Genomic DNA, 18,900 nt, shown 5'->3' with positions numbered 1-18,900 from the left:
GTCCAGTTAAACGAACATGTTACAATTTACACTGGCACCCAGTACAGTGGAGAGCGAAGTTTAAATTGATGATTCTTACTCACGTTCTTGCTCGGCAGAGAAACTGCAGTGGTGTGCACCGGCATGGCCTCGTCTGTTCAGCGTGCGAGCATTTGTTAGTAAGTCTTGCCCCTTGCAAGTACAGGCTACAGCAAACCCGAGCTAGGGCTTTTTCTGTGGCAGTCTCCTATCTTTCCTGTTGATGTGCAAGAACAGAGAGATGCCATGGTATTTAGGGAGTATGTCAAAACATTGTTTTTAAAGAAGCCTCCCAAATTCTTTCTAAGTGTGCTTTTATTATTTTTTTTTTTACTTTTATCTCATTTTATTATTTTATCCAAAAAGTTTCCAGAAGGAAAAAAGCACTAATGTTGAATGTTTACATTAAAACTTATACTTTATTCTTGAACTACAAATGTTAAAATAAATGAGCAGTACCTAATATAATCCCGAGTCTAATATCCATTAACAGACCATTGCTGCACAATGTAAATACTGCTCAGTGTGAATAATTTACTTCTGTATAAATTCTTTAATTATTGTCTCCTTCCTCCACCAGTTCCAGCAACCCTGTTATATTGTAACTTTTGTTTCTTATGCACTTGTTAAATGTACAAAGTTACTGCACCCCCTGTTATCTGTAAACCGGCATGATATGATTGTATCATGAATGCTGGTATAGAAAAGCTCTAAATTAAATAAATAAATCGTGTCTATCTATAGATAAATGTTGCTCAATTAATATAATGTTACATATTACACAGTGATACTCCTGTGTCTCTAGATAACTAAGGGGGTCATTTATCAAAATGCGATAAGGCGTTTTCGCATGTGTTAAGGGATTATTTATTTAGCATTCGTTTATATACTGAGGTATAGCAGACATTGCCTTCACTCCGGTTTACATAATAACAAACCAGTTACATTTAAATCCATAACAGTATAACAGTAAAAAATTGAATCAGAACAATAACTTAGTAATGGTCAATAAATACATTAAATATTAGAAAATAAATACATTAAATATTAGAAAATATGATTGTATAAAAAATCTTGTAGGGGGACGGTAAGGGCCTATCGCATGCGATAGGCCCTTACCGCATGCGATCGCACCATATCGTATGCTGCGATGCAAATTCAGAAAATAGGAGGAGTTAGGGGCGGAGAGTGGGCTGGGTTAGCCTGTCTGCGAAGAGCTATCGCACAGCCGTAACGCCGATTTTAACTGAATTGCGTTAGGCTGTGCGATAGCTGCCGTGACCGTGCGGTTAGGGTTCCATCGCCCTTTGCGATGTCTCCCGTAAGGCCTATTTCAGGTGAATTGACAGATCCAGTGCCGAGAGAGATTGAATGCAGGAAATGCAACAGGTCTGGCACTTATCGCAGTTTGCACTAACTTAGCTCTTCGCACAGGTAATTAGTGCAAATTGCGATAAATGCTATATTAGCATAAAACACGCCCCTTTTGCTATCGCATGTGGTACTTACCGCATTTTGATAAATCCAGGCCTAAGTCACCACAATATAGTAGACCATTATACATCATCTATACATAAATATTTTATTTCATTTACTAAGTACCTAAACTTTTTAGCGACCTATTCCTAAAAATCTTCACCAAACACAAACGAATGCATGGTGTTTGCTGACACCTACTATCTACACATAAATATACATAGAATACCCCAATATTGATATTCACCTTTGCATCCATACTTGCATTCACACCATACAAATAGGACTTATAGACAATGGTGTATTGTTTAACGGGTCTGATGGAAAAGTCCCATCAAGGCCCTGGTTTCGCCGGTGAAGGCTTCCTCGGGAGGGAGACAGCTGGCACAGAGAAATCAAGAAGTCTAACAATTGCGTGTTAGAGATTGACGACCATAATACTGCTGAAACCGCGTTGTGACAAATAAATGTATTGAAACTACCTGGGAATGCTGGCTGAAGCGAGAGTCCCAGCCGCTTATATTGCATGTCACCTGATTCTAAATAACGAAAAAAATCTTCCTTGTGGAGCGCGAGTTGCGCTGCAGTCCCGACGGGCGAGTGCCGGTAACCAGACCGGCCCCGCTTATGAAATGCCGCTGAATTGAAGCCCAACGTGTGTGTAACGTTCAGACCAAAACCAAATAAATGTTACTGAAGGGAACTGTCTCGACTAATGTGGTGCCGGCAAGCCTCCAAGAGAGAGGGGCAGGCGCTCTTGATATAAAAAAAACTGCAGGCTTTTAGACATGGATTTAAAGTGATGAAATCGCGAACTCTACCAAACTGCTCGCAGGAGCCAAAACGAGGACACGCAGGAGTATCTCAATGTGCGATACGTAACACTGTATAAATCCAGCAACATTAGACATGATTATATTAGATACTGCTCATTTATTTTAACATTTAGTAGTTCAAGTATTAATATAAACATTCAATGTTAGTGCTTTTTTTCCCCCTTCTGGAAACCTTTTTGATATGATTTCATCGAGCACTTGATACATTAGACACACTGTCCAATTTCTACATTTTTCTATTTTCTTATTTTAAATATATGTATGTAAAATGATCCTATGCGCGTCTGCCTGTAAGTCACCCGGGACGAATGTGTTGGATGAGGCGGAACATAAGATGAATTAAATAAAACACATTTTGCCTGGCTTGTGAGTAGGGTCGGCACCAGGGCGGGCGGGTGTGTGATCCAGGGAGGGGGTTGGCCCCTTGCCAAAAGTGAAAGTGGGTGGGTTTCCCAGTTCAAGCCCTGGTCCCCTGCCATGGAAGGGCAGCGCTGTAGTCGCTCCTCTTTTGGCAGTATCGGCTGCCATTTTGTCACCTTTTCATGCCCAAAATAAGTGTGCCAGGTTCTTCACCTTCCTCGTTCCTCCAGTAGTGGAACAGGGAAGTTCCATGGGGGTTGGGCTTCGTCATTTTCTTCTGGCAGAACCTGCCCAGCTCTAGATCCCTGCTGAGTTTCTGTTTCAGCAGGTGACCTCACAGAAATGTTGGAGCTCCTCTTTCCTGCCCTCTCTGCTAGTGACGGATGGAGGGAGGGAACAGCCTGCAGAGATGGCTCTCTTTCCCTCTCTACATAAAGGAAGCCTCCCGGAGGGGTGTTGAGGTTACATTAGACTTGTGATGCTGAAGATTGCTGCGGCCTGTTTGAATTTTTTTTTTATTTTTTTTTTTTTAAATCCCTGCACGGTCCTGTTTTGGGCAGCACCTTTTGGATTCCTCTTTCAGCACTTCATAGCCCTTGGCCCTTCTTCTTGTTCCCACCCGGAGGAATCTTAAGGTTAACCTTGGCAATGTTTGGGCTGCTAGAGCACCGCTGCTGGTTGGGGATGGTCCTAGGGAATCTGCTAATCAAGAAGAGGAGGAGAGAGTTCGTCTGATAGGGGGAGCTTGCTGCCTCAGTGGGGGGAAAACTGTTCAAGAGAGAGGAGCTGGTGACCTTTAATTCTGGGGCATGACCTCCTGCAGGTTTTGCCTAAGCAGTGAGAGGCAATAATCTGTGAGAGTATTCCTATTCTTAGGTGCTCCTACGTCTGGGATCTCCCCAATGTAAGACGCCCGATTACAGCCTTAAGGTGGCCAAGACGATGAGGGATCTATAGTCCCTTCTCAGGGGAAGAGAAGGATGTGGAATTGGCTCACAAAGGGGGGTTGTCTTTGGCTTTTTAAGTAGGCTAGCATTCACCCCATCGATAGAAAGATCGAGTCTCAACTCAACAATCTTTCTTTTTTCATAGTCTTTCTTTCTGTAAGTATCTATAAGAGGTGACTTTGGGACTCAAGTCCTCCTGCACTGGGTCTGGTATCTCTAGGAGGCAGCCATTTTGACCTTTCCCATGGGTAATACTGTACTGAGTGCGGAGGTCTTGAATCTCCCTATGTGGGGACCTGCAGCTCCTGGATGGATTCACAGGAGGTGAGTCGTGCACAGCGGAGGGAAGTGATGCTGGTAGCTCCATTGGTCGGATTCCTCCTGTGGCCTGGCCCAGGCTATTTAAAGATGCGGCCATGGTGTTTATAGCTGTGCTTCTCGGGAGCTCCCCATACAGCGCAACTGCCATTGCAGTCTTTGCCTTGCACAGTTTTACCTTCCCTTTTAGAGTAATCCTGGAAGTTTAGCGACCAAAGTTCAGAGGCCGGGTAGCAGTGGTTATTGGAAGCTCCTCTCTTTTTTCCCCTCTCCAGTCCTGGCCAGTGTGTCTTGCACAGAGTTCATAGAGAAGCATATACTGCAAAGGTTTAATGCTTGATACAGGGACAGGGACTGTGTTTAAAAAATGCTTGATCACAGACAAAGAATAAAAGGGTTAATGCAAAGTCTGGAAAAATGTGAAATTTTCCTGCTGTGAGAAACTTTGTGACTGCAGGGCCATGTAAACAGATACCAGTGCTGCCTTTAAAATGCTTAATGCAAAAGGAAGGTGTGTCTTAAGGGCTGTGAACTTGTTTACAGTAATTAATTAAAGCTGGTATCCTGCTGCTTTGAAATACTCCATGAACACATGGCAGGACACAGTGTGCTATACAATGCAGGTATTGCTTCTATGATCATATACATAGTTGGGGAAAAAGAGTAAACTGTGAATAATTGTACTGTAGGGGTTAAAGATAGCGATGGAAGGCAAATGCCAAACCGGAAAAGGAGGCTGTCATTGCACATCACAACCAATAAGAGGGGAAGACCAGGGACAAGGAATTGTAATGTGAGAAGGACAGAGTGCTAAGACCAGAGTGGCACGCCCAGCTTGTATAAAGGTTGGAGACAAACCACAGGAAATTGAGTGCAGACTGGCCATTGAAGCTGAAGATATGGCTGGTCCTGTGAAGCACTTCCTAGCTTTCTAAAGCTACTTCCCCCCATTCCTGTTCCCAGGCAATTACTTAATTTGCCTAGAGATCCTGTTTGCAGTTAACTCTTCGACTGCCTAGAGACTCTGCCTGCAGTGATCGCCTCCTAGAGCTGATTTTCTTACAGAGGTAATTTGCCACCGATTTGTACATAGCTTAACTTAGCTTTATTCAATATGCTCTTTATTACCATTTATATTTTATGTTATGCTCTGTTGTAATCTATTTTATCATTGCCAGAAGAAATATATTATCTTATTATAGCTAAGAGAAAATATAACCATTTTTTACCTATAATTACCCTCTCAGAGTATTACACTGGTAAACAAATTTCTGGGAACATTTTGTTTCCTCCACAATCTTCGGTGAAACAAGTAGATTTTAACAAGCTGGACACAAATATGCATTTATTATGTATCACGTACCGTTTGCCAGAAATGTGCGATATATATTAAGCATTGTTACGTGTCTGTAGCGGCATAAGCTATAATGGCAATGTTGGCACCAGAAAACAAAATTAAAAATGTTTTGCTGCAGATTTTAGTTTGTAATCACTGTCCGACGCTTTGCAGATGAGAGTCCAACAATAGTCACCCAGCATAGAGGAGTTCCACTTGCCTTGATACCATTTCTCCATTTTGACAATGTCTTGATGAAACCTTTCACCATGTTCGTCGCTCACAGCGCCAAGGTTGTCTGGGAAGAAGTCCAAGTGGGAATGAAGAAAATGTATCTTCAATGACATGTTGCACTTCATCAATTTGTATGCCTGAAGCAGATTTTCAACCTGTTCAACATAATCTGCTGCCTTATAGTTGCCTAGAAAGTTACAAACGACAGTCTTGAAGGCTGTCCACGCAACACGTTCTGTACATTGCAGAAGACCATCACAATGGCTGTCCTTCATCACAGCTCGGATTTGTGGGCCAACGAAAGCACCTTCTTTTATCTTGGCGTCACTTATGAGTGGAAACATTTGCCGCAAATAATAAATTGCCCGTTTCTCAAAAACCTTATGTGATGTACACATTTTGAAGTAATATCTGTGATCAGCATCAAAAAATCTATTTGGAACACCAAAAAGCCTGAAGGAAACAATAACTTTGTTTACCAGTGTTATTGCTATTTATATAGGAATATAACAGACAAGAAATGGGGGAGAGTAGATAAATGCCTGATCAGTTGTTATAAGCCGATCATTAGGAGTTGCAAGGGGCATAAACAGGAACCCCCCAGCATAGGTATACAAGATTGGGCAAAACCTAAAGGATCTATCAAACCTATGCACAGAACAGTCAGAGACGTTTCAGAAGTTACAGTCAATCTATTCAGGCTATCTCCTTTTCTCTGGGAGATAGTCCAAGATAATGGGTTCTGCTGGGATGGACCCTTCCCTTCATGTGTTCTTGATGTCTTCATAGCAATACATTGAATCTTCTGTGGGAGGTGTGACACTACTCAACGGGACTTCCCCGTCGCCTTCAGGGCGACGGGGAAGTATTAGGTTGGGTCGGTCAGCCACAGGTTTTGTAAAGAGGCTATCGACATACCGTAGTACTATTTATTTCATGTCTTTCAGAAAGGGCTGTGAGTTCTTTTATTCTTTGGGTCATTGTGCAAAATGGCAGACCTCTTCTTTGGAGGTTTCCCCTTATCTCGTGCAGGGGTTACTACAAGATATTTCTCACAATCATTATCCTGGATCCGTTACCGACAGCTATCAGGCAGAGCCCCTTATGCTAACTGTGACCCCAGGTGCCTGCCGTTCAACAACAAGCAAGGCTGAATTAGCAATGACATTTGGGTGACGTCATCTGCTGGCGCTGAATGGACCCTTGTCTCCTGGTTCATAGAGAGCTTTGCTCTACTGAGCATGTGTGGGAGTTCCTGTGCACACACTGCCTCATGATCCACTCAGTCATTTTTTTTGGTCCAAGCTTCTGCATGGACGTGTACAGTCTTTCTCTTTTCTGCCTTTTTGCATTTTCTTTTGTTATCTTTTTTTTCATCGCTGACATGGCAGCACGCCCTTTGCGTACCAGACCCCTGTGAGGGGAGTGAAGTCAGCTTTGAGCTTTTTATTTCTTTATCTCCATCTGCTGGCAGGGTGGACATAACCCACTTATTTGGACTGGTCTGTCAGGATTAAAGCATAGGAAATTAACAGGTAAGTTTAAATTGGAGCATATAATGATTCTGAATTCACCTAAACTGCTCGTTAAGAAACAGAAGTTAATCTTCATAACACCAATTATGTGGCAAACCATGTCACACACACACCCTTAGTGAATCAACTAATTATAAATTACACTGTGCAGTGATTCATTAAAAAAATGATTAGTGTTAAAATGCAGAGTATACAATCAGAGGTCCTATACGCAGTACTATATTCTACAAATAAATCTTTTTTATTAAACACATTCAATATAAATCATCCTCCTCTAATACATAGGAACTCCTAACTAGACAATAGTTAATAAAAACACTCACTCATTCATTACCCCCAATCATACTTTCCGCACACATACCATTCTCTAAAAAATACCCCAACATGATTGATATATAGACAAATATCTTATGAACATTTCACATAATATACAACGCACTCCCTCTCAGTATATACCGCATAGAGTGTCTATTTATATGTTCAATCACCCGACGACGATCTCGTTTCGTCCGCCGTGGCAGACTTCCTCAGGGATGTGTTCATAAACGCATTAATCAATCACGATGAAGTTGAATATTGCACCTCCCGATCACCATAATAATCACCCCGGTTCTTCTCGTAACCCTACTCCTTAAAGTGCCTTCCCACGCCTAGCAGGAACTCCATGTCTAATAGCGAAGTAACCAAATACACTCCTTTCACTTCTATCTCCGTACGTTCTGTAAAAGCTGTTGGTGTTCACAGTACTACCAGTCTTCTTCAATTGTAGCTTCCCTTCATCTCCTTTTGCTTAAACCAACAAGCACATCTTCTTCTTGTATATCTCTTAAAACCGATAAATTGTCTTCTTCCGATTCGGCACGCTATGCTTAGAACGTTTAAGCATAGCGTGCCGAATCGGAAGAAGACAATTTATCGGTTTTAAGAGATATACAAGAAGAAGATGTGCTTGTTGGTTTAAGCAAAAGGAGATGAAGGGAAGCTACAATTGAAGAAGACTGGTAGTACTGTGAACACCAACAGCTTTTACAGAACGTACGGAGATAGAAGTGAAAGGAGTGTATTTGGTTACTTCGCTATTAGACATGGAGTTCCTGCTAGGCGTGGGAAGGCACTTTAAGGAGTAGGGTTACGAGAAGAACCGGGGTGATTATTATGGTGATCGGGAGGTGCAATATTCAACTTCATCGTGATTGATTAATGCGTTTATGAACACATCCCTGAGGAAGTCTGCCACGGCGGACGAAACGAGATCGTCGGGTGATTGAACATATAAATAGACACTCTATGCGGTATATACTGAGAGGGAGTGCGTTGTATATTATGTGAAATGTTCATAAGATATTTGTCTATATATCAATCATGTTGGGGTATTTTTTAGAGAATGGTATGTGTGCGGAAAGTATGATTGGGGGTAATGAATGAGTGAGTGTTTTTATTAACTATTGTCTAGTTAGGAGTTCCTATGTATTAGAGGAGGATGATTTATATTGAATGTGTTTAATAAAAAAGATTTATTTGTAGAATATAGTACTGCGTATAGGACCTCTGATTGTATACTCTATCTTTGATATAGACGGAGGCACTGCACTATTTTTGTGTACCTGCTTAGTGTTAAAATGCAGCACTTCCTTTTAACTATCTAATGTGGTTTTGCAGAGGTATGTTTTTCTAAAGTGATTCCCAGCTGTAATGAAGGTGTTGGAATAACAGAGCAGTGTCTGCTCTTTGAGTTTAGTGTTTGCAGCAAGGAATTGTCTTTCTGCTAACAATCTATCAAGGTGTTCATTAGAAAGAGCCCAGGGGCTTATGACCACACCCCACTGAGCATGTCTGTGCTCCACTGATGTCTGAAGATAAGCAGGGTCTGAGCTAATTAGTACTCAGGAAGAAGCGCCAAGATCTGTTTGACCAATCATATTGCACGATTGGCAGTCCCAAGGCCCGCCTTACTCCCAGCACCATGGTTACTGCATTCAGTGGGAGGACTGGTGGAATGTATTCTCTGCAGGCACTGGAGTAGCATTTTCTTGTCATGATTTTTTTTTTTTTTTTAAATGTAATCTTTAGTAAAACACATACCTATACGAAATTGGTGGACGCTTTAGAATAAGTTAGCATGTCTTGTGTGAAGTACTTCTTATGTCTGTTACTTCTTACAGTTTGGACGCACGTTTTTTTAAACGCATGCACATCCCCTCTTCTTGGGTGTTCGATGTCATGCTCAAATGAGCTGGCACGCTAAAAGGTACACGCAGTGGATGAATTCCATGTCCCTAGCACGTCCATGGCATCGAGCGCCCAGAAGTAGCCGGGCACAGGAAGAAAACCCATAGCCATGGGTTAGGAAAATGGATGTTCAGAAATTGCTTCTCATTTCCTATTCTGACTGCTGTCAAGATTTTTTTTTTTTCATGTTACAGCTTTCTGTGTTTTCTCCTGCTTAGTATTACAACAATATTAAGTAGGAAGAACCACAGAAAAGCTGTATTGTTTGCTTTTCTGAGCATGGCTTGGGGTTGCCTCAAAACGTAATGCCAGCTCTGGGCTGGCATTTAATTTTTGAGGGGTAAAAAGTATCTGCGTGCTTTTCTCCTGCTATTTGTGTGGCTGGGATTTCAAGGGGAAAACTACCTATGCATAAGTTTGAAAATTAAATTTAATTGCATGTAATTTAATCCCTCTGATCTAACCACGCCCTCTGGGAATGCCTGCATTAAAAGCAGTTTAAATAGTGACACTTGGCTATATGTAGCCGCTTAGCAGCTGGACTGTATTCAAGGAAGTTATCTGGCCGACTAACTTCTTCGTGAGTCAGTTTGATCCCTTGTAAAAATTGGCCCCCCTCCCGTTAATGAGGGACACAAACAAGGCTCATTAGCTTTCACCTGTCGGTAGAAAGAGCTGAGAAGATGAAGTTGTACTGGCCTTGTCCTCTCTCCCGAGCTTCTCTCGCATCCAGACCCTTGTTCCAGATCACTGGGAGGTTAGATCAATGTTTCCTTTGTCTCTCCTGGAGGCATTCCTAACCGGTCTGATTTTCAGGATATGCAAATCTCTCTCATGCACATTCATTGTAGAAATCCTGAAAAACCTGACTGGCTAGATGTGCTCCAGGAGAGGGTTGGGAAACACTGGGTTGGAGCATGAGGTAGAAGAATGGAGTATACTGTTCCTATGCATATGAAGTGGGTGCAGCCTGATTTCTTGTGCAGAATAGCTTGAGGGGCTTTGAAATAAGTATTCCAAATTGCATTGCATTTCCTGAAGCTGTAATTTTGTTTTAAAGGGATTTGTTTTTTTCCCATAGGCCAAGGGTCCCAGGAATACATGAATAACAGGGTTAGCATAAACCTCATGGGCACATGCAGATTGGTGCAATTTTTGGCTTTCATATAGCATTCGTCTCCAGGGTACGTTACCAATTAGAAAGCTAACGGTGCCTAATTTAGTTTAATGTTATATATTTATATTCTGGCTCCCATAGTCTACCAGTGTCTTCAGGGCGGATCACAACAAAAGTAAAATAGAACCCAAACAATAATAATAAAATACTAGAAATAATTCATGTAATATACCATTTCCACAATTCATTTTAAAAATCAAACAGTTAGCTGAACATCACGTACATAAAATCAATTACCTGACCCAGAGGATGGTAAAAAACAAATCCATTCCAGATTACCTTATATTACTTAAATCTCATCATTGAAAAGCAACAGTAAAAACAAAACGAAATACCTACGCCCAAAATTTATCTTTAAATCAAGATTGATTAAAACCAGGGTCTCGGGGTGTCACGTAATGTGCTGAGCGTGAGCTGACTTGGGCAGGGAAAGCTTCTCGGATCCCTGGCAGATAATACTTTTTTTTTTTTTATCCGTTCTGGAACTGCATCTAATTGCAGAGACTATGTCTAAAAAGTCCCTGCCTGCCTTTTGGGCTGATAAGATAGGAAAAGCTCAGCGGACTGATTAAATTGCTATGGAGTGGAACGTAGACTCTTCTCAGGGGCAGCCCTCCGATGAGGAGTGGCCTGTTCCTGCCACTCCACTGGACACTATGAAAATGCTACAGAAAATGTTTGAGGCTTCCTTTGATAAATTTACCTCAAGCATTAACAGCACGCTAGGAATGGTGTTGGATAAAGTTGCCATACTGGTGCCTTCGGCGCAAAGAACTCCTCCCAAATTGAGGCCACGGCGATGTGGGTGGAAGATCTTGAGGACTGATGGGAGCATGCAGGAAGGAGGATTTTTTTTTTTGGACGCAAAGGCTGTTGGAGATGTCAGCCAAATTAGATGGTATTGAGAAGTGTGGGCGCAGAAAGGAAATGTATGTAGTTTGGTTTTCAGGAAGAGGAAGAGAGGGAGCAAACCTGGCAGCCTGCTTTATAAGATGGATTCTGGAGGCTTTGGACTGGCTGTAAAGGGCAATCTCCTAAAAATAGGGGGAATCGAGCGCTTGCATATCTTCTAGGTCCCAGTGGACATCCTCGATCCTTGTTAACATTGAATACCAAGATCCAATAAGAGAAAAATCTTCAGTCTTTATTAAAGGGCGCAAGTGCAGCTTACCAAGCAATGTAGAGGTGTGGAAGATTTTATGAGCATGGAAACAAAACAGGAGCTTTGCTGAGCAGAATGCTTAGGAAGAGCAAACAGGGCAATGTAATTACAGGGTTTCGCATGAGGGATGGGATCATTATACATAGACTTAAAGCTATCAACAACACCTTTTTTTTTTTTTTTGCTGTCCTGCATTTGGGTGAGGGAGGTAGTGATATAGCTGCTATAAATGCCTTCCTGGAAGGGGCCTGTTTACCCCAAATAATGGAAGACCAAAACAAAAAGCTATCTGAAACAATCACCTCAACAGAATGGCAGAAAGCCATGTCAGGACTACCAAATGGGAAAAGCCCTGGCCTGAGGGGAATCCTATTGGCAATTTATAAAATGTGCCTCCCAAGAGTTGGCACTAATGTTAACCAGAGCCCTGGAATATTTAAGGGAATACCCCCGAATGCCCACATCATCTAACAGATGCAAAAATGGTGTTAATGTACAAAAAGGGCAGAGAGGATCTGGACCCAGGTGCTTACCGCCCCATCTCCATTTTGAATGTGGATGTGCAGTTACAACTTGAAAGGAAAGGGTTATTTTTCCCTGTATGCATCACCTTGCACTTGTCCACGTTAAATTTCATCTGCTATTTGGAAGCCCAATCTTCCAGTCTCACAAGGTCCTCCTGCAATTTATCACAGTCCACTTGATTTAAATACGCTGCATAATTTTGTGTTATCCACAAATTTGAACATCTCATTTGTCGTACCTCTTTCCAAATCATTTATAAATATATTAAAAAGCACCGGTCCCGAGGCACTCCACTATTTACCTTTTCCCACTGTTAAAATTGACCATTTAATCGTACTCTGTTTCCTGTCTTTTAACCAACTTGCAGTCCACAAAAGGTCATTGGCTCCTATCTCATGACATTTTTTGTTTTCTTAGAAGCCTAGATGCCATCTGAAAATCCAAATACTTCCTTTGGGTAAATCCATGCTAGCTGTGTCCCATTAAATTATATCTTTCTAAATATTTTGTGATTTTATACTTTATAACAGTTTCCACAATTTTTCCTGGCACTGAAGTTAGGCTCACTGGTCTGTAGTTTCCCGGTCACCCCTGCAGTCCTTTTTAAATATCAAGGTTACATTGAACACCTTCCAGTCTTCAGGTAGAATAAATGATTTTAATGATAGGTTACAAATTAATTGAAATAGGTCTGAAATTTAATTTTTTAGTTCTTTCAGAACCCTTGGATGTATACCATCTGGTCCAGGTGATTTACTACTCTTCTGTTTGTCAGTTTGGCCTTCCACATCGTCCAGGTTCACCATGATTTGCTTCAGTTCTTCTGAATCATCACCCTTGAAAACCGTCTCCGGATCGGGTATTTCCCCAACATCATCTTCAGTAAACACCGAAGCAAAAAATTTGTTTAGTCTTTCCACGATGGCCTTATTTTCCCTAAGTGCCCTTTTAACCCTCTGTCATCTAACGGTCCAACCGACTCCCTTGCATGCTTTCTGCTTCGGATATATTTTTTAAAGTTTTTATTATGGGTTTTTGCCTCTACAGCCAATTTCTTTTCAAATTCTCTCTTAGCCTGTCTTATCAGTGTTTTACATGTAACTTGCCAAAGCTTATGCTTTATCCTATTTTCTTATGACAAATTTTAGGAGAGACACAGAGGGGATTAAATATCTGGGTATATTTATTAGTCCTAGGGGAATTCTGCGCTACTGTTTGCTATTAGACTGTTGCAGTTGCATAAAATCTGCCTGTTCAGTAAAATAAAAAATAAAAAAAAGAGTGGTCCCTAAACTACAGTCCACAGGTCACATCCTGCCCACAAAACCATTTTTTCTGGCCTGCAAAACTTTTCCTGCCCATGGCCAGATCTGGCCTGCTGAGCAAAGTTAATTTTTTCCCCTATGTGGACTTGTGTCAGTGGTGAAGGCTGTATTGCTGGCAGGGTTCCCATACAGAGAGTGAGAAAGAGACAAAAACCCTGCATGGGAGTAGAAATTCGCATGAACAGGAGTAAACACAAGTAAAGCAGGCAGGGATTACTCTCACCCTTAGAGGTGGGAACCTCATGAGTCATGGCTTTCTTTTCCCCTCAGCCGAGTAGATGATGCTGAGATGTTATAACTAAGTTTATATTGTGTTATAATTTATAACCTGTTCATTGTATGAAGTTGTTACACTGTAAACCGGGGTGAAGGCACTCAGCTATACTTCGGTATAAAAAAGAATATAAATAAATGATGCTATGGAACTGCCGCTAGGGGCCACCAGTGATTGGAGTCTGGCTGAGTGGTTGATGCTGAGGGACTGTCACTGGCACAGAATTTGGTGAGGAGCTGTCTGTATTCCTGGGGTGGCAGGCTGGATGGCTGTCGCCATTGCACTTCTCTGAGACATATATATTTTTTTTAATTATATCTTTATTAATTTATATCATTACATACAATGAATTGAATTACAAATATCCTATATTAAACATTAGAATATCAAGGAAATAAGTGAAAGAAAACCCTAACCCAGGCCACATTATTCATAAGGGGGAAGAATATTTAAAAAAATAAATAAATGTGATTAACATCAAAGAAAACCATCAAGCCAAAAGAAGTCAGCCCCAAACCTTATTTAAGCCTTATGATCTAATCATCCAGCTTAGCATTGCTAGGAACAGAAGCTCCCAGAGTCTTCTCACTTAAGAAGCGGTCTAAATGTAATGGATCAAAAAAAATAAATCTATTGTCTTGATAAGTTTCCAAGCATTTGCATGGAAATTTTAGGAGAAAACTAATTCTAATACCCAGAACCCTTTGCTTAAGGGAGAGAAAATGTTTCCTATGGGCTTGAGTAGACTGCGAAACAACATCTGGAAAGATCTGGATTTTTTGGCCACAAAAGGAACAATCTTTGCATTGGCAATATTTATTAAAAACAAACAAACAAAAAAAACAAAACCCTGATCCTTATCTTGTTTTAAAGAAAAAGACCCTAACAAAGTAGCTTTCGCTGGAATGTTGTCAATAGAATCCTCTTTAAAAAAAAAAAAAAAAAAAAGTACATGCCCCTGGACTTTCCAACACATCCCTCTTCTCGTCCCTTGCTGTAAACAATTTCTTTTTCGGGAGATAATATGACTTAGATATTAACTGAGACCTTATCCTCATCAAAGGAAAGGACCTCACATATATATATATTTTTTTTTAAATAGTTCCCCCGATGAAAATAACCTAGAAATGGGAGAATTTTAAAAATGCAAATCAATTTCCAGTTTTTCAAGCTGATTATGAACAAAAAGATCGTCCTTAATAAAATATATACAAGAAGCTTGAATCATAGATAACTGCGCTTTGGTCTCCATAACGGATCATTCCACTCCAGATATCCTACTGTCTTGTTCTTCCATCTTAGATTCCACTTCGGTTGACAAGACATTTGACTGGATTACAGATAAAGACATATTTTTCTCAATTTTAGTAACCAATCTCCAAGCATCCCATAGAAAAATAGTAGCTGGTTCCTCTATCTCTTCAATTTCTCCACTCAGAGGGGATTATTGTAGGGAGATGCACTCTTGGTGAACTACTCGTTGGAGCCTCCGAACTTGAAGGTTTTTTCTTCAGATGGTTCTCCAAAGTCAATGTCTCTACAGCCTTTTGGTGATGTATAGAGGCCACTGCTGAAACAGAAATATTACTATCGGGAATCATATTATCAATAAAAGATAGTGCTGCAGGGGAGGCTGATTGTGCCCGAGACTTAAAGATATTCCCTACAGTGAACTATTGTCCTTACAGTCGCTGATGGATGGCTCACCCACTCGTTGGACGTGGTCGTCCATGGGCTCACTTTTCTTAGACTTCTAGCAAAGAGCCAGGGTTTTCCCTGGCTGGGGCAAGGCCAAGGCTACCTTTTGGTTGTGGAACCCCAGCATTGGATTATTGCTGGGTATATCATAGTGAGCTGCTTCTTGGCAATGGCTTCAGCTGCAGGTGAGGGTGGGGATGGGATACGTGCCCTGGAAGTCAGGAGAGGTAGAGGATTCCCTTTGGGGCCCTGGAAGACCAGCGTAGGGGGTAGGGTTGTGAGTACAAGGAAAGGGATGAGCGAGAAGGAAAGGAAGGGAAGGGAGAGAGGGTTGAGTGAGTGAAGAAAGAGGAGCAGAGGGAGCATGAAAGAGAAGGGCGTGGAAGTGTGAATAAGAGGGAATGGAAAGGAAGGAGGTGAGCGTGGAGGGAGTACACCACACAAACACCCCTCTATGCTTCCCCACTGTCCCAGAGGGCAGATGCAAGGGGCAGGGTTCCTAGGCACCTTCCAAGAAATCAGAAATAATCATATTGACATTGTCTATCACACTGGGAACTCTGCTTCCTGCCTCACCTTTCCCAGCATTTCAAATCATTGAAAGGGCCAGACATGCCCCCTCCCTCACTAGCAAACACATTCAGGGAACACTCCTCTCCCCATAACACAGCAAACTCTGAGAGAGGGTCTATTCCCCCACCCCCAATTCTGGCCCTCTTGGTGGTTTGAAATTGGAAACCTCTGCTTTAAAACATATATAGAAATGGCATAAAACCATTGAGCGTGTTTAGGGGAAAGTGAGATGGAACAGTTATGTGTTAAGCTTTGAAGGACAGGACAGAAGCCAGGTAGACATCAGGATTGTACCTTCTGCTTCTGGGAGTGAGAACAGGAATGGGATCTCCCTATTAGGATCTGCTGGCTCCTTCCAAGTGACCTGGTTTGATCATGGAGAGAGTATGTTGGGTTTAATGGACCATTTGGTCTGACTCGGCAAGGCACTTCTGAGTCTTGAATGTGGGAAGGACAACTGTGCTCCCTGGAAAAAATAAGAAACTCAACAACAGGATGAGGCCTGCTTGGAGCAAGGAAGAATAAGGAGAGCATGGCTTTAGTTACAAAAACTGGGAAGGCAAGAAATCAGTGTAATGAGGAAGGGCAGTGCTATGGATCCACTGAAAAAGGTGGAGCATTTAATGTTGGCAGTGAAAGCTGATGGGAAGTTGGTGTAGATAAACCAGAAATGGTGTTGCATGAGAGGAATGGTGATTCCGATAGAGAAGGCTGGTGGCAGAGATTTGGGTACAGAGAGGACTTAGGGAGACCAACCAGTAGCCCATTTATAGTAATCTAGTTTAGAAGTGAACAGTGTAAGAAGACCACAGGAATCCAAGGAGAGATCTAGGCATGAATATTGAGGTTAGTACAAGGCCTACAGATAAGCTGAACATACACTGTACAAGTGCAGCAGGGAGACTGCTTTTCTCCTTCTGTTTGGTGTGGGGTGAAGATAGGGTGTTACAGCTCTGTTAAACTGCCAGCTGGAACTGCTAAATATTAATGTCTCCTTCCAAGCAGAATTTAAAGGCCTCATTTTTGCAGGGGTCCTGAGGGTTCCATGCTTAGTAGAGTATAACATTGCATCTATGGTATTTTCAACTCCTTGCAGTCTACGAATTATAGAGCATCAGCATTCACATTTAATAGAATGGCTCTCCAGACTGTTCTTGTAGCTAGGAGCCTGACTGTTTTCGTTTGTTGCAATTCATTGTGGGATATGGATGCAGTCACCTTTAGAAGGTAACCCATAACAGCTTTAGCATGGTAAGTTCACTGTGTGCAGCTTGAGGAAGACATGGGTCGGAAAGTAGAATGTTATGTAGTTACCGTAGGGTAAAAAGAAAATGGTCACTTTTTTTTTTTTTTTTTTAGTTTGAGGGGATTTAAATGTGTGAAATATAAAAAGCAGAATATGGTGTGGTGGTCGATCCAAGAACCCAGCAGCTGTGCATTTGCTAGTTGGTGTAACTCTGTCCATGATGGGACTTAACGACTACAGAGCTGTCTGATTTACATTCTGGGAGGGGAGTGGAAGCCTCTGCTCTCTGGTGTCTAAGAGGCCATTTGAGGGGGGAGAGACAGCCAGCCATGTTTGCAGAGCAAGGCTCGTGGAGGAAAAAGGCCAGATGATTTGGGTTCTCGCGTGAGGCAACATTGCTTTACCAGCTTTAGCCATATAGAGGGTAGATATCCTTTATTCGGCTCAATTGTGGCAGGTTTTAATCCTACTTGAATGTGGAAGTTAGTGCCTGTTGACCTCTGCTTAGTCCTGTTTATGTCTATGTGAGAGTTTTATCTCTTTAAATGGACCCAAAAAAAAGCCTGGTAGAGTCCTTCTGATAAATAAACATGAACCGATAGCCAGTATTCCTTCACAAGTCCAGAATTCTTGTTCAGTTTAAATGGCCACAGTTTCCCAATAAGACCGTGTTTTCTCTAACCTCCCTCCTTTCTGTTTTCTTTCCCTTTTTTTTTTTTTTTTTTGCAGTATGAGTGCAAAGTCCTTGGAGAAAAATCCCATCAAGATTAAAGTGAACAGAATGCTACAGGTCAACCCACGGACAAAGCGATGCCAAGGCTGCCAAAAGGGCATCGATGCGTTGGGAAAACAACAAGTCTATGTAAAAAAAAAAAAAAAAAAAAAAAAAAACCAACCCCACAAAATTGCACTTTTGCAATTTTCCCCTTAAGTCCTCCCTGTTCTTGCAATCTGTGATTGCTGCTTCTAGAACTAATTCATGACAAGCTCCTGCCTCTTTGAATAATTGTACATAATATTAGTATGAAATAAAAAATGAATAAATGTGATTCTCTCCCCCCCTCTCCCCTCAGCTATACAAGATTGCTGGGGTTTTTCACTTTCCACAGTGTTGTGGTGCCAAACTTGCATTCTGCTGCTGAACTCTGTCCGAAATCAGTTTGATTTGATTTGTCACGTGGAACGAGTCGCCAGTCTTCAGCGGGATTCTGTTTTTTTATTTTTCGTTCACGTACAATACATAAGGTTGGTGCTAAGAACTCTGGCCCAAATGTAAGCACCCAAAGCTTTTGCTTTTTTTTTTTTTACTTATGCATTTCACTAAGAGCGGTAGCGAGCATAGCGTTTAGTGTCTCGTTTTGGCAAAGTTTCTCGACAAGCCCCATCGTCGTCGTCGCAGCTGAAGGAAGAAAAAAAAAAATCATTCCAGTGCAGAACACTGCACCAGCTTTCGGGCACTGCCCACAAGCTTGAAGAAACTGATGAGGCTAAAGCAGCATTTCAGCAGAGCCGATCGAAAGGCAGGTGTGGTGATGGTGTTATAACGACATGCGGGTTTGTCTCTGGTGGGCAGGAAGTGAGTAGGTGACTGCCTTTTATGCTGGTCTACAGCAAAATCCCTTCCTTGCTGT

The 18,900-nt window shown here is 41.8% G+C and overlaps 1 protein-coding gene across 1 annotated transcript in view; it reads left to right on the top strand.

Annotated features, from left to right (window-relative positions):
• The window catches only part of INSIG2 (insulin induced gene 2), a 52,351-nt gene extending 34,177 nt beyond the window's left edge, over nt 1–18,174 (top strand). Inside the window, exon 5 of the mRNA XM_029605341.1 lies at nt 17,999–18,174. Coding sequence (XP_029461201.1) covers nt 17,999–18,040 — 42 coding nt within the window. The 3' untranslated portion in view covers nt 18,041–18,174. The remainder of the gene's footprint in view (nt 1–17,998) is intronic.
• Nucleotides 18,175–18,900: the final 726 nt, after the last annotated feature.

Source organism: Rhinatrema bivittatum, chromosome 6 (genome assembly GCF_901001135.1).
Source record: "Rhinatrema bivittatum chromosome 6, aRhiBiv1.1, whole genome shotgun sequence".
NCBI classification, from domain to species: domain Eukaryota; kingdom Metazoa; phylum Chordata; class Amphibia; order Gymnophiona; family Rhinatrematidae; genus Rhinatrema; species Rhinatrema bivittatum.
This window is presented reverse-complemented; position numbering and strand designations above follow the sequence as displayed.